At 31.9% G+C, this 23,678-nt stretch overlaps 1 protein-coding gene across 4 annotated transcripts in view; it reads left to right on the forward strand.

Annotated features, from left to right (window-relative positions):
* FSTL5 (follistatin like 5) overlaps positions 1–23,678 on the forward strand; it is a 720,210-nt gene that overhangs the window by 608,146 nt on the left and 88,386 nt on the right. For 2 of the 4 annotated variants that reach the window (XM_002916266.4, XM_034661428.1), the window contains exons 11-12: positions 609–635; positions 9,974–10,092. In XM_002916266.4, the coding sequence (XP_002916312.1) occupies positions 609–635; positions 9,974–10,092 (146 nt within the window). The remainder of the gene's footprint in view (positions 1–608; positions 636–9,973; positions 10,093–23,678) is intronic. The other 2 variants (XM_034661429.1, XM_019796443.2) reach the window with 1 other exon arrangement.

A 23,678-nucleotide genomic window follows, 5' to 3' on the forward strand; every position in this document is an offset into this window, starting at 1 on the left:
TGTTCAGAAACAATTTAATATGCATCATTATTGTGCATTGAACTAAGCAAGATATATTTAGATATATTTCATTGTCTGGTTTAAAAAGTGAAAACATGTATTACTTAAAAATAAGCTACATCTGTGTTCTAAATCCTTTATTTAAACAACTCTTCTTGCTCAGGAATATTGCATTTTATGTAGGAATATTACATATTGTGATTACTGAGAATTTTTAAAAATTTTTTTCCAGTTAGCCACTTTTAACTATACTGTCTTAAATAAATAGTCTTACCTACCAATGTTTGTTCTAAAGATGTTTTTTAATAACATAAACTAAATATCCCATTCTTTCCAGTGATGCATAAAATGTTCTTTGTTTATTAACAAAATCTTTATTCCTAAGAAGAATTGGCAATTTCAAGAAATGAAAAGAGCATTATTAGCTAGTACTGGCATTTTACTGTTTTGTTAATTCAAAGTAGTTTGTTGAATTCACCACCACCACTTTTATCTACATGTTCTATCCTAGAGATTGTGACCTCTTTAATAGTTATTTATATTATTATGCAGTTGAAGCTCTATTTACTGATTTTTCTTTCTCTCCTTTTTCCTTTAACATGCTGCAGTAGCTAACATATTATGGAGAGAAGAAGGTACTAAATTCCATTATTTTTATATCATGATTATTTTGCTTAATTTAATTACTATCAGTTTTAATAATTACTTTATTTATTTTTAGGTTGACTCAATATTTTTGTTTGATTATAAATTGATATTCTTTTTGTAAACCTGATACCAATAGAAATATTTATTACTCTTTATCAGTTTGATTTATTGTTGATATATAACCAGTGAAGTACATTATCATATATTGAAGTGGTTTTAAGAATTTAAAATTAAGTCAAAGAAATAAAAGCAAACTTAAATATAACCTCCATAATAAACCCTGATTTAGATTAGAAAAAGAAAAATTATAAAAACCATTGCCTTATCAAGGGAATGTAATAAATTATTTAAGAAAATGGGTTGAAAAGGATCTTGAAGGACCTAGAATCAAATCTAGTCTCCACTCCTATATAACCGAGGTCCCTTTATGTCCCAGTTTTCTTATCTTAAAAATAAGGATCATTGTTTATGCTCAGTAGGGCTGCTACCAGTCCCTTAAATAAAGGCTATACTCTATAAATAGTTTCCACTTCTATTTATTATTGTTATGATTTTTCTTATTCATAAAGACTGGGGAGAATGTGTTTGACCAGGTAGGTACTCATGTGCTTTAGTTAAATTTTTAGGAGCAAAATGTAGTAAGTCATCATTATACTTCTGGTAAGCAATGACCAAAATATTGCCTCCTAATCCATCCTAGACAAAATTTCTCTTCCCTGATTGTAGTTTCCCATAAGAACTGGAGTCACTGCCACCTGTGAGGGCCCTGTCTCATAAGCTTCCAGTAATTTGAGAATTGAAACATCTCAGTTTTGTTCTCAATGATGAGGCACACGACCATTTTTTCCTCTTGGTATTTGTTGCTTCCGAAATCTTTTGTATAGGTTTCTTCAAAGTCTGGTGTGACTATGCTTTCTCATTTTATTCCACTTAGATATTTCACATTTGAACATACGAATGTAGTCATTTCTAAACCTAGCATTAATATATTTATTAAACAAAATTTCCTTATACTTTCTTCCTTCTTCAGATCAAACAAATATATCTCTGGGCATTTGAAAATTGATTTCATGTTATCATTGTAATGGAAGGAACAAAACCTAATAGCCAGAGATCAGGTAGCACAGATTTGGCTTTGCTGGGTTTTTGCTGGTAAAATTTGGATATATTATTTTACCTCTCTGAGTCAGATTTTTCAAACACATTGCTTGAAATACAGTTGGCACTCTCCTTATAAAATAGTGATATGTAAATGTCCTTAAAGTATGTAAAACAATGCTTTCTTATAATTTGACTGATAACAACCATGAACATTATTATTTTATAATTTTAATATGTAATAGTAATATGATGGTCTTCAGGCTACCTTTAAAAACATAAGACCTCCAGATTAATTAAAATCACCCGGAGATTCATTATATGAAACCATTTTTATCTATTTAAATTTTTCTTCTGTTAGCTTTTTTAACATGTATACTCTTAATAATTATTCTCCATCAATGATTTTCTTACTCTTCATAACTTTGTTTGACAGAGAATATGTCCTTGAGAAATAATAGTTATTTAGTAGATTTTACAGATAATTTTAAGACATATATAATAAATGTCTTTGGGTAAAGTTTTTCAATCTTTTATTTCATGTGCTATTATCATCCGGGTCCTTTGTTGTTTCTTAGAATAAACAAGATTTAACGTAATATACTTGAGAAAACAATATGCCTGATTTAGATTCATAGGCATCTGTAAATTATTTTTTTACAATGTCAAAGTTACTGGCAAGGCATTACAATTAGGAATGATTGCATGTAATAATAGTAATGGTGGCCAGAGACAATAGACCAGCTTGAGGAATCACCGAATCCTAACAGTGTATACAATTATTTCATAAAAAGTAATTAAAATAATAGCTAGCTAAAGTTTCCAAAAATTTTCTACCTTTATTTTTAAAAGATAGAATAATAGCAAATATGAACTGCATAATTCTGAGATCTATTTTTGTTTCCACCGTAGTAATGTGTTCTGTTTGTATACTTGCCTCTTTACTACGCCCAAGAGAAATTTATCCCAGAGAGAACCAACTGGGGAATCCCAATTTCAGGCATGCTACGATAAATATTGGAAACAGAGTTAAAAATTATAAAACTCTCATAATGTCATTGTATTTATATGCAAGTATTAAAGCCATAAAATTTTGTTTAACTGAAGTATTATTTCTTAAACATGAGCATCAGAATCTAGCTTAGCTAGAACTTTGTAATCTAAATTGATTTTATTGAATTTAATATGTATTATCTTAGGAATCACATGGATATTTAAGCTTGAAACACAGCATCCTCTACTTCTCTGGGTTCTTCTTCCAGTTTTCTCACTAGTCATCGTTGCGGTTTGTAGGAACGCAGAAAGACATTGTTTAGAGAGGAAATATGTCACTCGTTTATTGACAAATATTTTAAAAAGCCTGTTAAATCCAAAGCACTTTGAAAATACTGGAAATATAAAGATAGGAATATCTTCCTTAAAGAAAATTTTGATCTAGTAAGTTAAAGTCTTAATCATTCTAATTGATAACTAATTTTACTATATGATTTGAAAATATACATTAAAAGATCCATTGTTTGGTTTCCTTCTGCAATATTTTTTATGATCTTGTAATAAAATAGAATCTAATAAAGTATGCCTTAATGTTTATTTAATGGAAAACTGTTTAGGAATAAATGATCTAATTTAATAATACATGTTTTAATTTGGGTAAGCACTAAATTAAAGGACTTGAAGCCATTTTACTTACTGATGAATTAATCTTAACTTTTAAATATGCTAAATTCAAGCTCTGAAGAGACATGTAAGGTGGTTCACATATAGCATAGCATTTCCTAAATTTGTTATAGCTTGGAATTATTTTGATGAATATTTATAGGATCAATATTAAATAAAGTCTATTTTGGGAAAAACTGGGTGGATATGACATCTAATGATTTGAAAGCCAAAAAAATAATTTCTATATTTATAAAAATGGAATGTCCTTTATATTCCTTGTAAATATTTATGAATCTATTCATATGAAAATATAGAAACAATTGAAGTAAATCACTAAATTAGTCAGGCTCATTTACACCTACCAATACAAAATGCAAATAGAAAATGCAGGGAAACCTTACAACAAATCTTACATGTTACACCATAATCTGATTAGCTTTGTGATCTATAATGTCACCAAGGTGGGGCAAAGAGGATATGGCAAACAGGTCAGCTTTTAACTTCTTCATCCTGAAATTATTCACATTTCATTGGCCAGACTATTACACATTGCAAGGGAGGTTGGGAAATACAGACTAATATATATACCAACTTTGTGAGTTCCATAAGCTTCTCATAAATTTATTTTTAGGGAAAAAATGCTGAGGTTCTCAGGACCAGATTACTGCCTCACAGTAATATTGATGAATTATTTAAAATGAAAAAGTGTTTTCAGAGCATAGGCCTCGGAATGCATCAAACTTAGAAAGTCATAGCATTGTGGAGTGGTAGAGACCATGGTTTCTAACAGTCAGTAGCTGATGCCAATTAAATTGTGATCAATTTCTCGTTATTTTCATTAGCCAGTCCCCTATCATTAATACTTTAAATACTAACATCAACCTAACCTTTTTAGTGCTTTATATTCTTTCATTAAAAGTTTTTCAAATCAAAACTGTGATCTGACAAGAGATACCCATTTGCAGATATATGTGTGTATGTATATACACACACATAAGTGTGTGTATATACATACACACATAGGTACATGCATAATTATATAATTATATGTATGATTCCAACATACATCAATTACATAACAGAAATACTCTAACTTTTTCTATGTTAATCGTTAAATGTGAAATTAATTTTGCAGATTTGCATTCAGCTTTTTCAGCATAGCTTTGAAAGTTCTGGAAATGGTATACTGACTCAAAAGGACTGTTTTTAGATATCACTCTAACCAGTGAGATAGCACCTATTTGCTGGAATAAGAGTGGCTAATAAGATCTTGATACAACCACTCCGTTTCTAGCAGGAATGAGAGTGTAAGTTTTATTTTAGTTGAACATAATATAAAGATCTTATTGAGGCAGTGGAATGATGCTACTTTGTGCGTAAAAAAGTTTTTAGCTCCAAAGACAAAGAAACAAAACATGGGAATATTCATGAACCAACAATCTTTCCCTGCTAAGTTATTCAGGATGAGAAATGCAATATGGACTATCTAATCTTGCCTATATTTTTCTTTAGCTAAAAAAAGAGATTTTTTTCCAGATTTAAAAAAAAAAAAAAAGATAAGTTTAGGATCCCTTAAAAGTGAAAAGAGCAATATCAACTAATGAAGGACTTGTAACACTAAAATTTTGAATTACCTTTGATTGGTTACCAAAGCACTGCATCATATGATTATAATTTGCTCTTGACCGTAACTTAAATTCTAAAGTAATGGCAATTTAAAGCAGAGGAAGACACACATCACCACAAAATATCTTTTATTATTGACTATCTTTTGTTATTGTTGTCCATACAGAAATTAGAAATTAACCAAATTTTTTCTTTGATATAAATGATGTAATACATATGCTATACATAAGAAATAATATCATTGTATTATCACAATAAGCTGTTATTCATGAGCAGCTATCGTAAAGGACTGAGACAGGCACGTGCTTTGCATCCTTTTTTTCTCAGTCCATTTCACGTATTTAAAGGTGCAGTATTGATTAGAAAATCCCCTGGGAAATACTTCCCTCTTACAAGACTGCAAGTAATTCTTGCTTGTGTCCTTTCTCTGTAGAGAAAAAAAAAACAAAGCAAAAAGAAAGCTCACAAGGAACAAACAAATTATGGATCACTTTCTGGAGCCACTATACTCCATTAGATTAACAATCGACCCGGAAAAGACAAAGTACACGTGTCTGTCCTCACCGGGGGATGAAAAACGAAACTAGAGGGTGCCTGTATGGCCGATCCTTACTGTGACGAGAGGGTGAAGCTTTTAGCTGAACCAGGAACTTTTGTAATATCCTGCGATACAATGCATGAATGAGGAGAGAACTGTAACTGAAACCTACATGGTTATTGAACTTTTTGGGACTCAGAACCCCTTTGCATTCCTCAAAATTATTGACAACTCAAAAGCTTTTGTTCATGCGAGTTAGTCCTATCCACCTATATTTACCATATGAGAAATAAAACTGAGAAACATTAAAGATATTTATTTATTAATTTATTGAAAATAACCATAATAAATTCATTTATAAGTACCCATAAATTGCACAGTTTTAAAGCTACACTTTAAAAGAACGAGAAGATTCACATTGTTTTGCATTTTGCAAATCTTTTTAATGTCTGACTGAATAGAAGATGCCAGATGCCTGTATCTGCTTCTGCACTGAATTGTTGTGATATCACTCATTACATCATATGTCATGTAGCCTGTCAAAAAGTACACTCTACATTTGAAAGAATCTAATTTGTGAGAATGAAAGAGAAAAATGCAAATGACACCTTAGTATTATTATGAAAATAGTTTTGACTTTGCAGACCCCCTGAAAGGATTGACTATGAGAATTGCCTACTAGGAAATGAAGTCGATCTTTTAGCAGGCTCATAGACGCATAGGATTTGATATCCTAGGAAACTGAGATGTAGCAGTATGTCTCACAGTATAGATTTGAGGAAAACATGGAAACAGAAATCAAAATCTGGTCATATATTGGGGTGCCTGGGTGGCTCAGTCATTAAGCGTCTGCTTCGGATTAAGGTGTGATCCCAGGCTCCTGGGATCAAGCCCCACATCAGGCTCCTCCACCGGGAGCCTGCTTCTTCCTCTCGCACTTCCCCTGCCTGTGCTCCCTCTCTTGCTGCCTGTCTCTCTGTCAAATAAATAAATAAAATCTTAAAAAAAAAAAGAATCTGGTTATACACCATTTCACCATTTTTTTCTGCCAATGTTTTAAAAGAGATAATGTCAGTCATAAAAATAGCAACAGTACCATTTTTTGAAATTTTACTATGTGCCAGTCATTCTGCTAAATGTTTTACTTTCTCCATCAAATTTGATTCTTACAAGAGCTGTATGATGTAAGTATAATTATTATCTCCAAACTTGAGATGGGGAAATTATGGCATAGACTGAATCACTTTGCCATGGTACAACACCGAGTTCTAGAGCGATGATTGGCCTCTGAGCTGTTTGAACCCAGAGAATGCAGTTTATCTCTCTGTTACATTCTCCCATCTGCCCCCAAAAAAGTTCAGACATGGAAACTTAACAATTATAGTGAACATACATAAGTATGTTATTATTTTCTTTACAAATAAAACTAATGAATGCTCCAAATGAAAATCTATGTGTGTCTTTAATTTCCAACATCTTCATTATCAGGTAATTTATATTATTCTGTGCCCAGTATTATCATAATAAATGTATATATGTATAATATTATAGCAGTAAATTTAAAAAGAAACACATCTGTAGCATATATTCTGGTCATAAATTCTGCTGCTAAAACCTTCAGAAAACTTGACTTAAAAAATCTCTCTACCCAAGGGGCGCCTGGGTGGCTCAGTTAAGTATCTGCCTTCAGCCCAGGTCATGATCCTTGGGTCCTGACATTCAGCCCCCACACTGGGCTCCCTGCTCAGCAGGGAGTCTGCTTCTCCCTCTGCCCTTCCCCCTCCCCCTATTAGTGCTCCCTTTCTCTCACTCTCTCTCTCTCTCAAGTGAATAAATAAAATCTTTAAAAAAAAGTTTCCCTAGCCAAAAAAAATTAAAAATAAAGGTAAACATACCTCTTGTGGGTAGAGAGAGGAGGAACTCATAGATGGCTCTAAGGATATAATTAAAATTTTAATTCATAGCAGAGTGATTAAAAATAGTTATTTATTTTATAATTGTTATTTTAGCTAATATATTTATATATGGTATTTTGTTGTCGTTACTATTCATCAATATTGAAAAGCCTTATTTCCACTGAGAACAATAAAGTTCGAAAACAAAGTAAACCTTGCATAATGAGATCTGTATTTCTTCAATAACCTGTAACCTGGAAAGTAGTTCATGCTTTGTAAAAACACTGAATGTGTAACTCATATAAAAAGTAAGAAAATAGACTTGAGATTTGAAAAAGTAATTTGGATGGATTAACTGGGTTTTAGAGGAAAATACAGCTCAGAAATTTCATCAGTGCAACAATCCAGTGGAATCTCACTGACTGTATTTTGTACAGATTATGGTAAATAACATAATGAAAGTATCCATTTGAGCAAAGGCAGAAATATTTCAAGAAACAGCAAACAGTCTGCACCTAGAGAATTTGTCAGGTTCAAACACATTCAAATTCCTGATTGGACAGCAGAATTTTGCAGCAGCAGAAGGAAGAGAGAGTCATGTTCATTAACAATTATAGGAGCTTTGTAATCATCATAAAACATAGTGTGTAACTGACACAGCTGAAAACTAGGCACCACATCGCAACCTGGTCATGTTCCCAAGTTTCAACAACCAATAAATGTTAAATTGATTGTCACTGATACTACATGTCAGTCCTATGTTAATGTTGACATGGAAGCTTGCTGATAAGAATCAATTGTTTTTGAGTAAAAAATGACTTTTTAAAAGTTTTACCCTTTGGACTTAGAACTTATATTCCGTTATGCACAACTATAATTATATATAAGAGTTGACAACTACTAAATTTATTTTATGAAAAATGTGACTTGAATTTAGTTTTTGCCACTTCTTCTATTGTTCAGGAATATTCCATCATAATGTAGTGCTCTCTGGAATTATAATACATAATTAACTGATAAAGATTGCATGTTTTAAAATATGAGTGCTATCAAATATTTATAAAACAATAATATGTGTCAAAACAATCTGGAGTCACTTCAAATGCATAAGCGTATTAGATAGAAATAATTTCATGTGTTAAAAGAAAATTATAACCACTATGTATAAACACTAATAAAGTCATAATTATACTTGAATACATTTTCTTCTAAATCATAAGAATAGATGGATATATGTCTCAATGGACAAAATTGAAGACTTTTTTTAATTAACTAGAAACATATTTAATAAGAGTAAATATGGTTTAAGTTGAATAAACAAATATTTTTATAAATACCTACCCCTTATCATGGTCCTCAGGCTTGACTTAATAAACCTTGCAGGTATTATCAATCAAAATGAAAATGATGCTTGGGGAATTTTTTGTGTTTAAATAAATTCTTTCTTTTTATCGATATTTTTAGAATTTAAACCTCTTACGCAGCAATGGTATGGCTTTTCAAACTACCAAGATTCGAATACCTTTACTTATCTTTTAAAGAACACATGCTATCATTGAATTCTGTATGCTGTAGTTAGACTGAATAAATATGATTGTACAAACTAGTACAGCTGGGCAAGGGATTGGGTGAGGATCAGAAAAGGAAAGGAATCTCTACATTTAGGTCTGGTCACGCTGGAACAAAGCAGAAGCAGAGGAGACAAAGAGAACAAGTAGAATATATGGAACTCCCCAGGTGCTGGCATCAGTTAACCCCAACCACATTCCAGGTGTCAAATTTCTAGCATCCTGCACCCCATTACATGTGGCTTGATAAAGTAAGTGAGATGAATTTCTGAGACATCATATACCCAAATCTGTAGTGTGAACAAAATTAAAAGTATGATTTAAATCATTCACTCAGATTTTTTTAAGACTGTAAATTAATTCAAGTTTTAAAGTATAGAAGTAGATCCCAACCTTTGCTGGTATAAAACTGAGATCTAAGACCTCTGTGTAGGATTACATTTACAAAAGTTATTTTAGGAAAATATATATTCTCTAAAATCCGGAGGACTTGGTCTTTTTGTTTTGAACAGTTTTTATGTAAACTAAATTTCTACAAAGAATGACATTTTATCTTCCCTAGGGAATTATAATAAAAATATTCAATAAATATAATTCTTAAAAAAATATTTTTATTCCTTAAAAAACACCTAAATTAAATGGGGGTTGGGCTCAGACATAATCTATGTATCAAAGAGCTTATAATTTTCATTTTTATCTGAAACATTTATTGAATTATATTAAAGAAATCACTGAATTGCAGTTTATAGAGAATAAAGTAGAATGCATAATATCAGAAAGTTGCTTTGGTCCATGGTAAAGGTTTCATATGGTTTGTCATATTAACATCACACAACTTTACAAATTGACCTCCTGCTGGTATTATGAAGAGCACTGAGTTTGCATTGTAAAGATTTCTGATAATTTTATTTTGAACTTTTGAATATGCTTTTATTCTTAAGGTCTGGGAATTGGAAACATGTTCTATGTTTTTTATGAAGATGGAATCAAAGTGATACAACCCATAGAATGTGAATTTCAGAGGCACATTAAGCCTAGTGAAAAGCTACTTGGATTTCAGGCAAGTATTTAAAACTTCCTTTGCAGTTTTATGTGGCAGTTTTGTCAAGTAGAATTATATTTCGGAAACACAGTGAAATCCATGCATATATGAAATGTTTTGGGGGGAGAATATTAAAACTGTGATACTGGTTGTTATTCTATGCAGGTTTAATATTTGAGGAGGAAAAATGTTATGTAATTACTTGTCCTAATTAAAATAAAGGCAATAGAAGTGAAATACATAGAATGAACACTGTGTAATAACTTTACCTACTCCGTAATTTAGAATGTCTCATATTTTGGTAGGCAATGGTTACTTTAACAAAATGAAAGAAAATAGCATGTAAATAATCTGGTGGGAAATTGGGGTCTATTAGCTGTTTTATAAATATTGATTCCTTTTTATTTTTTATCTCATTTTTATGAGGTCTTAATGGAATGAATACTTTAGATTTATGTAGAAAAATATTAATTCTTTTATTTATTTATGTTTACCTTGCCCATCCCAGGAAGATATTTTCTGTAAAATATTGGTACAGCATTCAGAAAGTAAAATAGTATCTAACAAAATGGGTATTGATTATATATATTAGAGACTACATTTTAATAAGATAATAATAAATTATACTTATTTTTATGTTGCCATAGGTATATGTATCTCTCCACATAAACATGTATACACCAAAAATATGTAATATTAAAGTATCTATGTTTTTTATGTGTTCCCACACAAGTTTGGATAGGCACCAAACACCCAAAATGGGATAAGATATTGGCAGACCTCATCATGGAACCTCTCTTGATACTCATTTTTAAGGTTGGCATGGCCATGAATATGAGTAAAATAAATATTTAATGCCATTGTTTAGATTTTTTACTTTGAACTCCTATTTGCAGCCTAGCCAGTGTTGTTGTCATGTATAGATACATGGAGACAAAAATTTACACCTTAAATCTATGCCCTAAAATAATAAGAAAAAAATATATGGGTGAGATAAGATAGTCCAGCTTCCCTCTAGATATTCTATAGGAAAAATAAAAGAAATAATGTAACTCAATATGTCCATGATTGTTTAAAAGAAATGAAAACATTTGGGGATGCTTGGGTGGCTCAGTCGGTTAAGCATCCAGCTCTTGATTTCTGGTCAGGTCAGGATCGCATGCGTCATGAGATGGAGCCCCATGTTGGGTTCCACACTTAGCAGGAAGTCTGCTTGAAGGTTCTCATCCTCTGACCCTCCCCCCACAGGTGCGTGCACACTCTCTCAAATAAATAAATAAATCTTTAAAATAAAATAAAATAAAAAACAAATGAAACCATTTTTAATTTAAAAATATTTCAGTTATAAGCTAAATTGCTAAATGGAATTATTATAATTTTTGCTAAGCTATGGTTTAACAAGTAAGACAACATTTTAAATGGAACATACAATTTTGTTTTGTTTTATAATCATATAACTAAGGCCATTTTGAATAAGGTACATATGTGTGTGTGTAAATAAATAAATGCATATGTGAAAATATAAATATTTGCTTGTGATAAAGCAAATAATGCAATTTTATACCACATTCATAATATGGATGAAAAATCAGGCTACAACACAGATATAGGAAATGTAGCATCAAAATAATTTAAATCAAAGCAAAATAATTTTGCAGGAGAGTCTATCTCTGGACCAGCAGTTTTGTAGCTGACACAGATGTGTTGGTTCTATCACAGAATTTGAAACTTCGGTTATTAACACTAATAAGATAATCTGTGAAATCCATACTTTTCATCACAAAACTGTCACCTCCTGAATTTGATTTGCAAATTTAAAGACAAAGAATTTTCTTCCTACATTTCAAGTATGCTATTCCAAAGTACCAGTTAATGGTTTAATGCAATTTGGTTCAATGCAAATCTTAAAGAATGTGCTTTTTCAAATATTTCTTGATGACTCTGGATGAGTTAATTCAACTATTTGAAACCTAAAGCTGAAAAAGCAAGCAAAAACTTGATGTGACACTTTTGTGACATGTCTGGACAATAGGGATGTGAGTTTACTTACCTGAATTCCTCTCTCTTTAAAGCTTCTCCTAAAAGTGCTAAAGTAGAAACCACATAGGATTATGTGTATCTGTCTCTCTCTATATGTCTGGCTATATATAGTGAGAAATTACATACATACATATATAAATTATATATAATTTTCTATAAAAATTAAAAATCGAAGAAGTGAAAACCAAACCCCATGATGACAGCCTTCACTCATTTCCTTCAACCTGAGAACCCTTATCTGCAAGCATACATCAACAGTGAGTGTCAAAGCAAGGATAGTTACGAAGAATTAATTTAGTGCGTCAGATTTTCCAAATCACAGCCTGTGGAAATCTTTACATTCATCCTACATATGAGTTTATGCATAATGCAAAATGAAGGAAAATATAAGGATAATTTAGCTGTCCTACATTATATAAGACAAAAATTTACAAAAATTTTAATCCTCTAATGGAAGAGTAAGCAAAAAGAGTAAAAAATGTCAGATTTGTACTTTTGAAATCAACTATCAATGTGTTTTATATTTTTATTTTTTTTGAAGATTTATTTATTTATTTGAGAGAGAGAGAGAGAGAGAGCATGAATGGTGGGAGGGGCAGAGGAAAAGGGAGAGAGAGAATCTTCAAGCAAACTCCCTACCGATCACAGAGCTCAACATGGGGCTGGATCTCACAACCCTGAGATCATTACCTGAGCCGAATTCAAGAGTTGGCCCCTTAACTGACAGCCACCCAGGTGCCCCAAATGTGTGTTTATGCTCTTTCTATTGCTTTGGATGTTGAAATTAAAACACAAATACATTTCAGCTGACCAATATATTTTTTAAAGCATTAGGAATAATACTGAAAATTGTGACTTAGCTAAAACTATGTCCTGCTTGTAACTGTTAAATGCAGAATATAGAGACATTCAGTGAATAGCAAAAAAGAAAAAAACATATTTCCTATGTAATTAACATAGTCCATGTATATGAAATAAGAACTACAGCAAATAAACTTTTATTTCATATTGCTCTGTTATTTTTTATTCCTAAATAATTATTCCTTATGTGATGCTCTTTTGTTTTCTATTTAAACACAAGAGAGATGCCAATTTCAAACTGTGTAAGCTATTTGGTGCTACATTTCTAGATTTACATTTCTAATTATAAAATAATGTCCTGAGGAAATTGTTGAGTATTATGTTAAGAGAAAACTTTTCTCCAGAGAAACAGAACCAATAGAATTAATATATGTATTTATATCTCTTGATCTCTGACTCTATCTCTATATTTATCCGCATCTCCGTCTATTTCTGTCTCTATCTCTCTCTTTTTATTTCAAGAAATTGTCTCAAGTGATGGTGGGGTGGGGGGGGGCAAGTCTGAAACCCCTAGGGCAGGACAGCCAGCAGGAAATTCAGGTAAGAGTGGTTGCTGTAGTCTGGAGTCTGAAATTCACAGATGAGGCCAGTAGACTGGAAACTCAGACACAAGGTGATATTGAAGTTTTGAGTTAGCAATCTATAGGCAGACTGGAAACTCAAGCAGATTTCTGTGTGGAACTCTTGAGGCAGAATTCCTTCTTCTTTGGGAAATCTCATTCTTAAATCTTAAGGTTTTCAATTGATTGGATTCACATTATGGAAGGTGATCTGTTTTACTTAAGGAACAATTGTGTTAATCACTTCTAAACAACTTTACAGCAACATCTAGACTGGTGCTTGCCCAAACAAATGGGCACCATAGCCTAGTCATAGCCCAGCTAACACATAAAATTAACCATCACATCTTACTATCTCTTTTAGTCAAGGGCCTATTTAATTCATGCTTGTATTCCCAACATGTTGAGTGCAGTGCCTTACACATAGCAAATAGTCAAACAACATTTGTTAAATGAATGTGATGAAAATTCCATTGCTTAGAGTCTTGGACTACTCATTCTTTTATGCATTCTTGAAGTTTAGACATGTATATGTCTAATTTCTTCCTCACCCTAACATTGTTCCTTACTTTACAATTCCCATAAAACTGTGCTCTTCTAATGTGTTTGTGAAAAATGTTTCATAGAATAATTTATCAATGAATTTTTTAAGGGTAAATATAACTTCATGGGTCTATTAATTCAAGAGCACATAGTCAAAATGTACTGTGCAAATATTCTGTGTAAGATAGTTTGGAATTCTATTACAGAAAAAAAAAGCTACTTCCTTGGGATTTTAGAAGATAAATCTCTTGAGTAAGAGTAGTAGAAATGAGTCTTGGAATTATTTTTTCCCATGAAAAGATTAAACATAAATATAATATTTTTCAAAGTCATTGTTGATATTAAAAGAACGGCAATGCAATTTCCAGTATAACTCATTAGTTAGTAACATTTAGATAAAAACTGAAATACTTAGAATATAGAATTTTCCACCAAGCCTCTCAGAAGATGCTGTTTGCTTGCTCTAAATAAAAATTCAATTCTGGTGCAATGTCAGATTACATTGGGTTTCAGCTTTTGATAGTGAGTTGGTGAGGATTCATGCAACATGGTTTAGTTATACTTTCATCTCTCTCTCTCTTTTTTTTTTTTGTTATATAGCCTTACTAGATAAGACTCTTGCTATATTTAGCCTAGTTGTACACATGATTTCATCTTGTCCCCTACAGTAAGAACTTAAAGCAAATAGAATTCTCTCCCAGACTTATGAATTCAGAATGCAAACTGAAATAGGTTGAAAAAAATGTTTAAATTATAGGTTCAAGGATGACAGGCTTTTCCAAGGTGGCTAACTTTTCCATTCCTCTGGTTTCCACCTATTCTGTCATCTTTAGCTACCCTTCTTTTAATTTTTAATGCTTTTTAATTCCATTCCTTTTGTGTTTGCTTGTTAGAGCTCTAACTGCTGTTCTTCACACACACCATGGTGCTATTTATTCTTTTATGGGTACTAGAAGAGCTTAAATGGAAATCACATGTATCTTATCATCCATGGGTCCTATATTTTGAGACATGAAGGTTTTATTAGTGGTTTTAATGGTAATTTAAATGGTGATGAACTGCAGGGGAACATACTTTCTACAGGAAGTCTGATGTGAATCACCTCTAAAATGTCTGTTTTCTAGGTTTTGGATTCCCACATATGAAAATTACTTTACTTTTTTAAATAAATACTACCAGTACTCTATTAGAATGGAATTAGTCCATAGGAACAGATCATGTACAGTATTCAGAATTTACTTAGATATCAAGAAATTGAAGCTGAAATTAGAAATAGGGAAACACAACAGTGCACATTTCTTTCTCTCTTGGTGGTCTCCTTTACCTCAAGCCCTGCAGCTTTCCCAGCATTCCTTTGTTCTCTTACTTATCCCTCCATATTTCCCTTTCCAGCATTTCATTCTGTTTCTAATCCAATTACTACTTCTCCAAACTGTCATCAAAAATATTCGTTAATACCCTAGCCCCTTTATATGGCACAGACCATTCATTTCCCCATGAAGCCACTGAGGAAGTTTTTGAATTCAATGCCACTATGTACTTCAGAGAGGAATGTTTCCCCACTTACTCTTTTTCTCAATGGGCCTCTATTCAAATATGGCTTATCTTAAAAAAGAGTTTAGAATGATAAAGATTTAAGCTTTTGTCCCTTTGTGGTTGCAGTGATGTCCTTCAAAGAGCTTCCTAAAGAGAGTAATGTAAATTACCTCTGTTTCTTGGTGGATTAGTCTGTAGGTGTTAAGAGAAATAAATTTATGAAATTGGCCTTTGAAGCCCTAGGCTTAAAGAGCCTTCTAATTGTTAATTAAAAATTACACTTTTTTAGGGGTGCCTGGGTGGTTCAGTCGTTAAGCATCTGCCTTCAGTTCAGGGCCTGATCCCAGGGTCCTGAGATTGAGCCCCGCATCAGGCTCCCTGCTCTGCTGGGAGCCAGCTCTTCCTCTCCCACTCCCCCTGCTTGTGTTCCCTCTCTCCCTGGGTGTCTCTCTCTCTGTCAAATAAATAAATAAAATCTTTAAAAAAAATTACCCTTTTTAAAAAATTTTCACATGTGCTTCTATTAGACTGTAAGTATGTAAGCCCAACAGGAGAACAACAGTTGGAAACACGTAAATTGTTGCAACAGCATGTTAGTGGATTTGAGTAGCAGGTGATTTTATCTAAGAAAGCAGATTAAGTCTTCTTCAAGAATTATTAATGAGAACCAGCCAAGTTATTTTGATAATTATGACCAGAATGATGTATGTGTCTTAGTCAATCTTTTGTGGTCGTTTTGAAACATTTTTTTTTACATGAGAAATAAGGACTCACGATACACCTACAAGTCCATTCTATGAACTTCAGAAAGAAATGTGTTTATAGTAATTTAGATTTTTTAGTGGAAATATCTTAAGGATAAATTTGAAGAATTTAACTTATAAAAATTTTTCATACAAATGTCTTTACACATGAAAACTTTCTACTCGAGATTTATAAAATCACATAAATCTACCTTGTATAGATCTTAGACTATAGTTCTGGTCTAAGATTTAGTTTTACTCACAACAAAAGTACTTATTCCTTTTTTCAAAGTAATAGATTCGCATGATAAAATAAAATAATGCAAGAAAGCATAGATAAAAAGTGGTAGTTTCTTTCTTCATGTCTCCCTATTCCCAGTCCCACTGTATGCAATCAATTACATTGACTCACTTAGTTGCCCAGTTAGCAAGAGCTCTTGAATTATCAATTAGATATTTTCTATTGGTGTTTCTTTATGGACGATAATAGTTTTGCTTACGCAGTTCTAAACTTTTTCTTTTTCTAAATATGTTGACAATTATGTAATTATTTTAATGCTTTTGGGGATTAGATTTATAATTTTAATGACTTATTCAAATCTTAGTCTTTATTTTTCTTGAAATTTCCTAAAATGTCTATGTTACTTTAATTTTCCAAGCTGTTGCTTGATTTCTTATTGTTTACATTTTATATTTCAAACATAGTGTCAAAATTGCAATTTAACATGAAAGACTGGTCATTTCTTTAATATCATTTTCATATTTCACATAGGTCATAATCTCAGTTTGAACAGTTTAAGAGGTGGTGTAGAAAGAAAAACAACACAGCGAATTAATGCCCTTAATTTTTCTTTATTAAATGTTTGAATTGCTAAAAACTAAAAAAAATTGCTGAAAGCGTTTAAAATGACAACTTTGCATTTCTCCATATACTTCTTGTATAATGATTTTATATGTTTCTCAGAAGAAAATTGGAGATACAACTGTATAATAAGAATTAAAAAGAAAACAAAACAAACTTCAAAATTATTATTTATCTCAACTATTTAAACTACTAATTTATTATCCATTGAAACTCCTTTTTTTTGCATTTTGGTAATTTGTCTTCAAAATTTTATTAAACCATTGTTAGAGGATACATTATGGATTGTTCTGTAAATTAAAGGCAAAACCTAAACTTCATCTAGGACTTTCCAAACAACACGGCAATCATTCCATTCCCTTTTGAAATCTCATCTGTGCAGTGCTAAAGAAAATGGAACACGAGCCACTATCCAGTAGCAATCTAAGTTGTCCCAAATCACCACCAAAGTGTTTCTTGTTTCGGAAACTGGATCCTTTAACTGACTCTATCTTCAGTGTTCTTTCTTCCATCCTGAAAAACACCACAAGAGTCATTTCTACCTCATCTCAATTTTGAGATGAAACATGTCCTCCCTATGATAAGGGCAGAAGAAAATGAGTTTAGCATATTTAAAAGTCTATACAGTAGTATCATTTTCATTGAAAAATAGTAACTTTTAATGAGAAAGTCACGGGGATAAAGGTGCAGCACAGGAAATACAGTCAACAGTTCTGGAAGAGCGTTGTAGGTGACAGATGTTAGCTATGCCTGTGGTGAGCACAGCATAATGTACAGACACTTCAAGTCACTGCATTGTACACCTGATGCTAGTGTAACACTGTGTATCAACTGCACTTTGATTAAAAAGAAGTAACTCTTTAATGTGTAATGTTCAGCATACATTTTTCAACTCATATAATTTCCTAAAAATATATTTTACTACTGATAGCTCACTTTTGAAATTATTTGGAAAACTTAAAGGTGGAATAAAATAGTAGCAGATCTGATTAAATAATCCATATACATTTTAAGGGATTTGCATTGAACTAAATTGCAGAGACAGTTTCGGTGAATTCTCAATAGGGTTTTCATGTTATTACTCAAGAATTTCTCCAAACCAGATAGTGTGGCAGAACTGCTATCTCATTCATCAGTAAGAAAGAGACAACACAAAATACAATTCTGTGGGCAATATAATAAATAAGATTTAGTTTTAAAGAGAAAGGACAAAGAAAATGTACCTTTGGTTTGTATCTTCCTACCTATAAAGAAGGTAGGTGCAGAGCTAAATTGTTATTTCTTAATATAACATTTATTTCTAAACATTTGCAAAATATGCTTTAAAATGGGTCTGTTTTCATGGTTTTTGTTTAACTGATACAAACATAACAAAATACATAGGTGTATAAATTATTTGGTCAGTATCTTTTCACCACATACCTGTAAGAAATAGACTGTAAGGTCATTTGCAAAAATAATTAAACATAAAATAATATAAATCATGCTAAAATAATTTTTAAAGGAATATTGACCTAAAAGGTAAAGTGTGATGTTATTCAGGGTAGACATTCTGATGTGGAAAATATTTGTGTGTTACAATAATGTTTAAAAATAGAAATGCGTATAGTTATCCCATAAACAGCTTTATAATTTTTGAAGATAAATCTATCACCCTTCAGAATAATTCGTTTCAGTAAATAGTAGTCTTGCAAAAACTATTAAGCCTGTCTCCCACATAAGGCACTTCTGTGCTGGACAATATGGGAAGATGGAAGAACTAGATCAAAATGACATGTCACCATCTGCATTGTGGGATTATGTGCTACAAAAAAGAAGTTCAATTCCTAAGTGATATTACACTGTGTTTAACCAAATGTAGCTACTCCAACAACTGTAAAATTAACTCGATTTATGCTTTTATGTCAACATTTCTTAAATAGTTACAATGCAAAGTAAGCTATTCACAGGAAGAGATCACATACACATACTTTGAAAGGTAATCAATGAAACCTGTGCTGTTCCTTAACTAATATCTCCAAAAAGAAAAATTAGTAAAATGTGCATCATCAAATCTCATGTATCACTACTAAAAAAAAAAATTGACCATTTAAAGAAGGAAAAGAGGCATTGCATTGTTTTTGATATTCCATCTCATTACAAATGTTCAACTCTTTTCCTTAAAAGTTTAACTTTGTTTCCTCTTTATCCTATGGACTTGTAATGATAAGAAATGATTTAATTTACTCCATTTTAATATAAGAATTTAAAGAAACAAGGTAAATTAATCCTAGGAGATTCATTTACAATGTCTTCTAAAAGCCAGCAATTGTATTTTGACAGATTTCATTTCTCTGTGCTCTGATCATATTTCTTAAAGCAATTATAGATTTTGAAATAAATAATACCTATGAAGTAGATATTCAGGAAGGCAAAGGAAATGAATTCCACAAATTGGACTGAAGTTAAAAACTTAAGTTCAGTTTTGGGAGCCATGTTTTAAAGCCACATTAACAACCTATCTTTAACATTTGACGGACTTTTATGTAAAATTCAGGATAGAACATATTGCTTGGAACAAAAAGTACCAAATCAAATGATGGGAAGCTATTAAGGAGAGATTTACTCTTTAGTGAAAATTTAAAACTCTACCTTACAAAGAAGTCTCCCTCTTCTTGAAGTTAAAAAAAAAAAAAAGACTAGGTATCCAGCTGTCAGAAAAATTCTACAGGGGAATGTGTACATTTTGCTTTTAAACAAATGTTTTATTGATCTTTTTATTGATGAGTCTATTAATCAATAGTTGGAAGGGACCATTTGAACAAGTATTTTTTTGCTGCTACTTAAAGAAACTAGAGAATAAAACATATTTGAAAGGAGTAACCCACATCCTCCCATGATATTCATTAGCATTCACAACGATGTCATGATTATAATGAGTTTTTCATTATTTTAAAGAAAAGTTTACATACTATAGCTCAGCTTGGTTGCTTTCATTCATTCTTTCTGTCTTTTCCTTTTTTTTTTTTTTTCCTTTTCTTTCTGGTCAGTTAATTTCATGTGTTGTCTGATAAGGAAAAAATTTGTTAATCCTTTTTTTTCCCTTTAGCTAACCAACTTACTAATTAATAAAACAAAGTCAGGAAAGACTATTATTGCTTCTATACAAATCAAATCTTCATTATGTTAGGGAACACAATTAAACACAACTAATTCTTTAGTTTCAACTATCCCCACTACTATTTAATTAAGTTATCCACCATGAACTAAATGGGTCCATATGATTTACACTTTCTGATATCCACCATAATTATCCATTTTTTTTAGTGCCGAAATTAGCTTTTAACACCAACACCTTTTGCCAGACTCTATTTACTGGTTTTTCAACCTCACTTGACACCAATGGTTTTGATATTTAATTTGGTCTCACATTATTCAAATTTATGCCTTTCCCAACAGACAATAAGTTCCTGTCCCAGGGATTCTCAGTGCCTATTGGCCCCTGGACCTAGCCTGAGACAGGATTTCAGCTCCCTTACAAGAACCAAGTGAACCAAGACATAAACCATCTAGTCCTACATTTACAAAAAGTCTACGGTTTTCTTCTCTTACATTCTGTAGACATTTGAAATTTAACCCTCTAAAAATTTATTTTTTTTAATTGCTATTCTTATCTAATGTAATATTTTTATAAATTGGGTAAAACATTTTCCATTTAAGTGGGGTAGAAGTAATTCAGAGAGCTTTGGATTTTTTTTTTCTCTTTTGAAAACAATTGACAAAATCCTAATTCCATCCCCTCAATTTCCAGATGAAATGAGAAAGGTCAAGTGATTTGGTCAATGTCATAGAATTACCAAATGATAGAGGGGGAAAAAATTCTCTTGAATAATTCTCTCGATGCAACAATTATTCTATACTTAAAGTAACTCTCTGAAAATCTTAAATATTCACAGTGAACTTCTCTCCAAAACATTCTGAAAAATTGAAAAAAATTGTAAAAATATGTAGATTTTATAGTTTCATGTAATATGCCTGTAGAAGATTTTCTATAGGAAAATAACAGGTACGGAGCATCTGGATGGCTCAGTTGGTTAAGTGTCTGCCTTCAGGTCAGGTCATGGTCCCAGGGTCCTGGGATCCAGCCCTGCATTGGCCTTCCTGCTTAGCAGGGAGACCGCTTCTCCTTTTCCCTCTGCCCCTCCACCCTGCTCATGTTCTCTCTCTCAAATAAATAAATAAGTAAAATCTTTAAAAAAAGGAAATAACAAGTAAAACTGATCACTTGACCTTTTCAAACACAGTTTTATTTAATGTGCATAATAATCCTATGTGATAGGTAATATTGTTTTTCCACTGAGATAAATGAAGGTCAAAGGAATATTTACACAGCTAATGTGAATGTAAAGCTGGACATGACCTAGGTCTGGTTGACCTCAAGGCCTGCTCTCATAACCTCTTGAATACACTGTCTCTAAAGAAACTGGTTCTCAATTTATGACAGTGTAATGTTATCAGTTCCATTTTTATTATAACACTAAAAGACAAAAATACATTCTTCTTATGTTAAAAGAAAGGTTGAAATTTCTTTAATGTAGTCTTTGTGATTTTGTTATCCTGGAGTCAAAATCATGCTGTATGATGGTTTTCTAAGATAGGCCAAATTAAGCCAAATCACCTCCTCATTCCCATGACTACCTATGCTTTGACTAATATGAGCTAGGCTGTTTATACACTTTAATAAATGAAATGGCAAATAGAATTATATAAATTGAATAAAAATCAGTTGTATTGCTCAGGTTATAAACAGTAATCTCAATTAAAAATTGATGAAAATATTTAAACTTCACAGTCTTTCTTTTTTAAAAAATGGTCCAACAGGGAGATAACTAGTGATATTAAACTAATTGTACATTATTGTAAAATCTCATTTTTTTTAACATTGCAAAGCAGGATCTGCAGAGTACACTGTATTCGGTGCATTCAAAAAAGCTTAACCTTGACCACACATATTTCCACATGGCTGTGAAAAATATCCTAAGAATCCCAACCTAGACGTTCCAATCCAGTACAAAACCACCTTTGTTTTGTTTGTCTTCATTCATGATAAACTGAACAAAACCTCATTGGGAATGATTATTTGCCTTCTATTGATTAAGTGAACAATATTTTTTGAAGTGTTTCATTATGTACTTTCCTATTTATCTCAATAGACTCAAATTATGACAGTTTGGATTTTAAAAAGAAAGACAGAGAGACAGAAAAGAAAGCTCAAATCAGTGCTTCTTAAACTATTTGGGGGGAAAGAATCACTTTGGTTTTTGTTCAATACATTTTTTTTAACTAGTAAGTATTTTTCATCCCAAGAAACCTTCCAGGCAAGTTTGACACCACCCAAACTGTTCTAAATCCTATTCACAGAGATAAGTCTGCTGATCATAGGAGCACATGGCTATTATGGCAATGTCAAATTGCTATAAGGTTCTAAATGTTTATTTTCAATTTCTATACTATTCTCAGCTTGGTAACAAATGATACGCCAACTGGCAGCTGTTCCCAGACAACATTTTGAATAGTGCTGCTCTAAAATTCAGTTTCTCAATCATCCTGAATCACATGGCATGACTGAGAAATAGACACTTCTGACTTTTTTTTTTTTGCTATGATAAGTGACATTTAAACAAGTATTTACTGAAGAAATATTGTACCTTCACTATTGTGTTTGGAAAATGTAAAAATATGGAAAGAGCAAAGGCTAACATTTTAACTGAGGATGATACTACAGGGTTATATGCCAAGTTATGTGGCACAAAATATAAATGCTATCGAAGTTCAGACAAGAAGAAAATCAGTAAGACCCATAGTAGTTAGGGATGAGTCACATAGGTATTGGAAATATGACGGCCAAACATAGATTGAAAAGAATTTGATTAATAAAATGTGTGGTGTGCTCTTTAGTAGATGTGGAAAATCATTGGTTTCTATGAAATTTTGGTGAGAATATTCAAGCTAGAGAAACAGACTATTTGTTGGAGAGCAATGAAGATTGCAGTTATACATTTTGAATAAGATTTTTAAAATTTCTTTCTTTTTTTTTTTCAAAGTCCTTCTACTCCCGCCAACTCTCAACTACTGCCAAAGGAGGGGACCTTCATGCCAGTCTTAAAAATATGACTGGTAGAGAAGCAGAAAAATTAATCAATGCAGAACTACTAAAATCAATTTATTTTCAATAATTAGTGACCAGATCAGTAAGGGAACCAGGTCTACAATATGCCCACAAATTTTCAAACTTAAGAGCTACATACTAATCGAAACATCAGACTGTCTTTCTCTCATTCTTTGACTCAATATACTTTTCCTACCAGTTCAGTACCTGCATAGGAGTGTCTATATACCGCTCTTGGGTGAATCCACAGTGGTGCCAAAATCAATGCCCAAATTGGGTGTATACATGATAGATCACCTTATATGTTACAT

This window comes from Ailuropoda melanoleuca, chromosome 5, assembly GCF_002007445.2.
Source record: "Ailuropoda melanoleuca isolate Jingjing chromosome 5, ASM200744v2, whole genome shotgun sequence".
NCBI classification, from domain to species: Eukaryota; Metazoa; Chordata; class Mammalia; order Carnivora; family Ursidae; genus Ailuropoda; species Ailuropoda melanoleuca.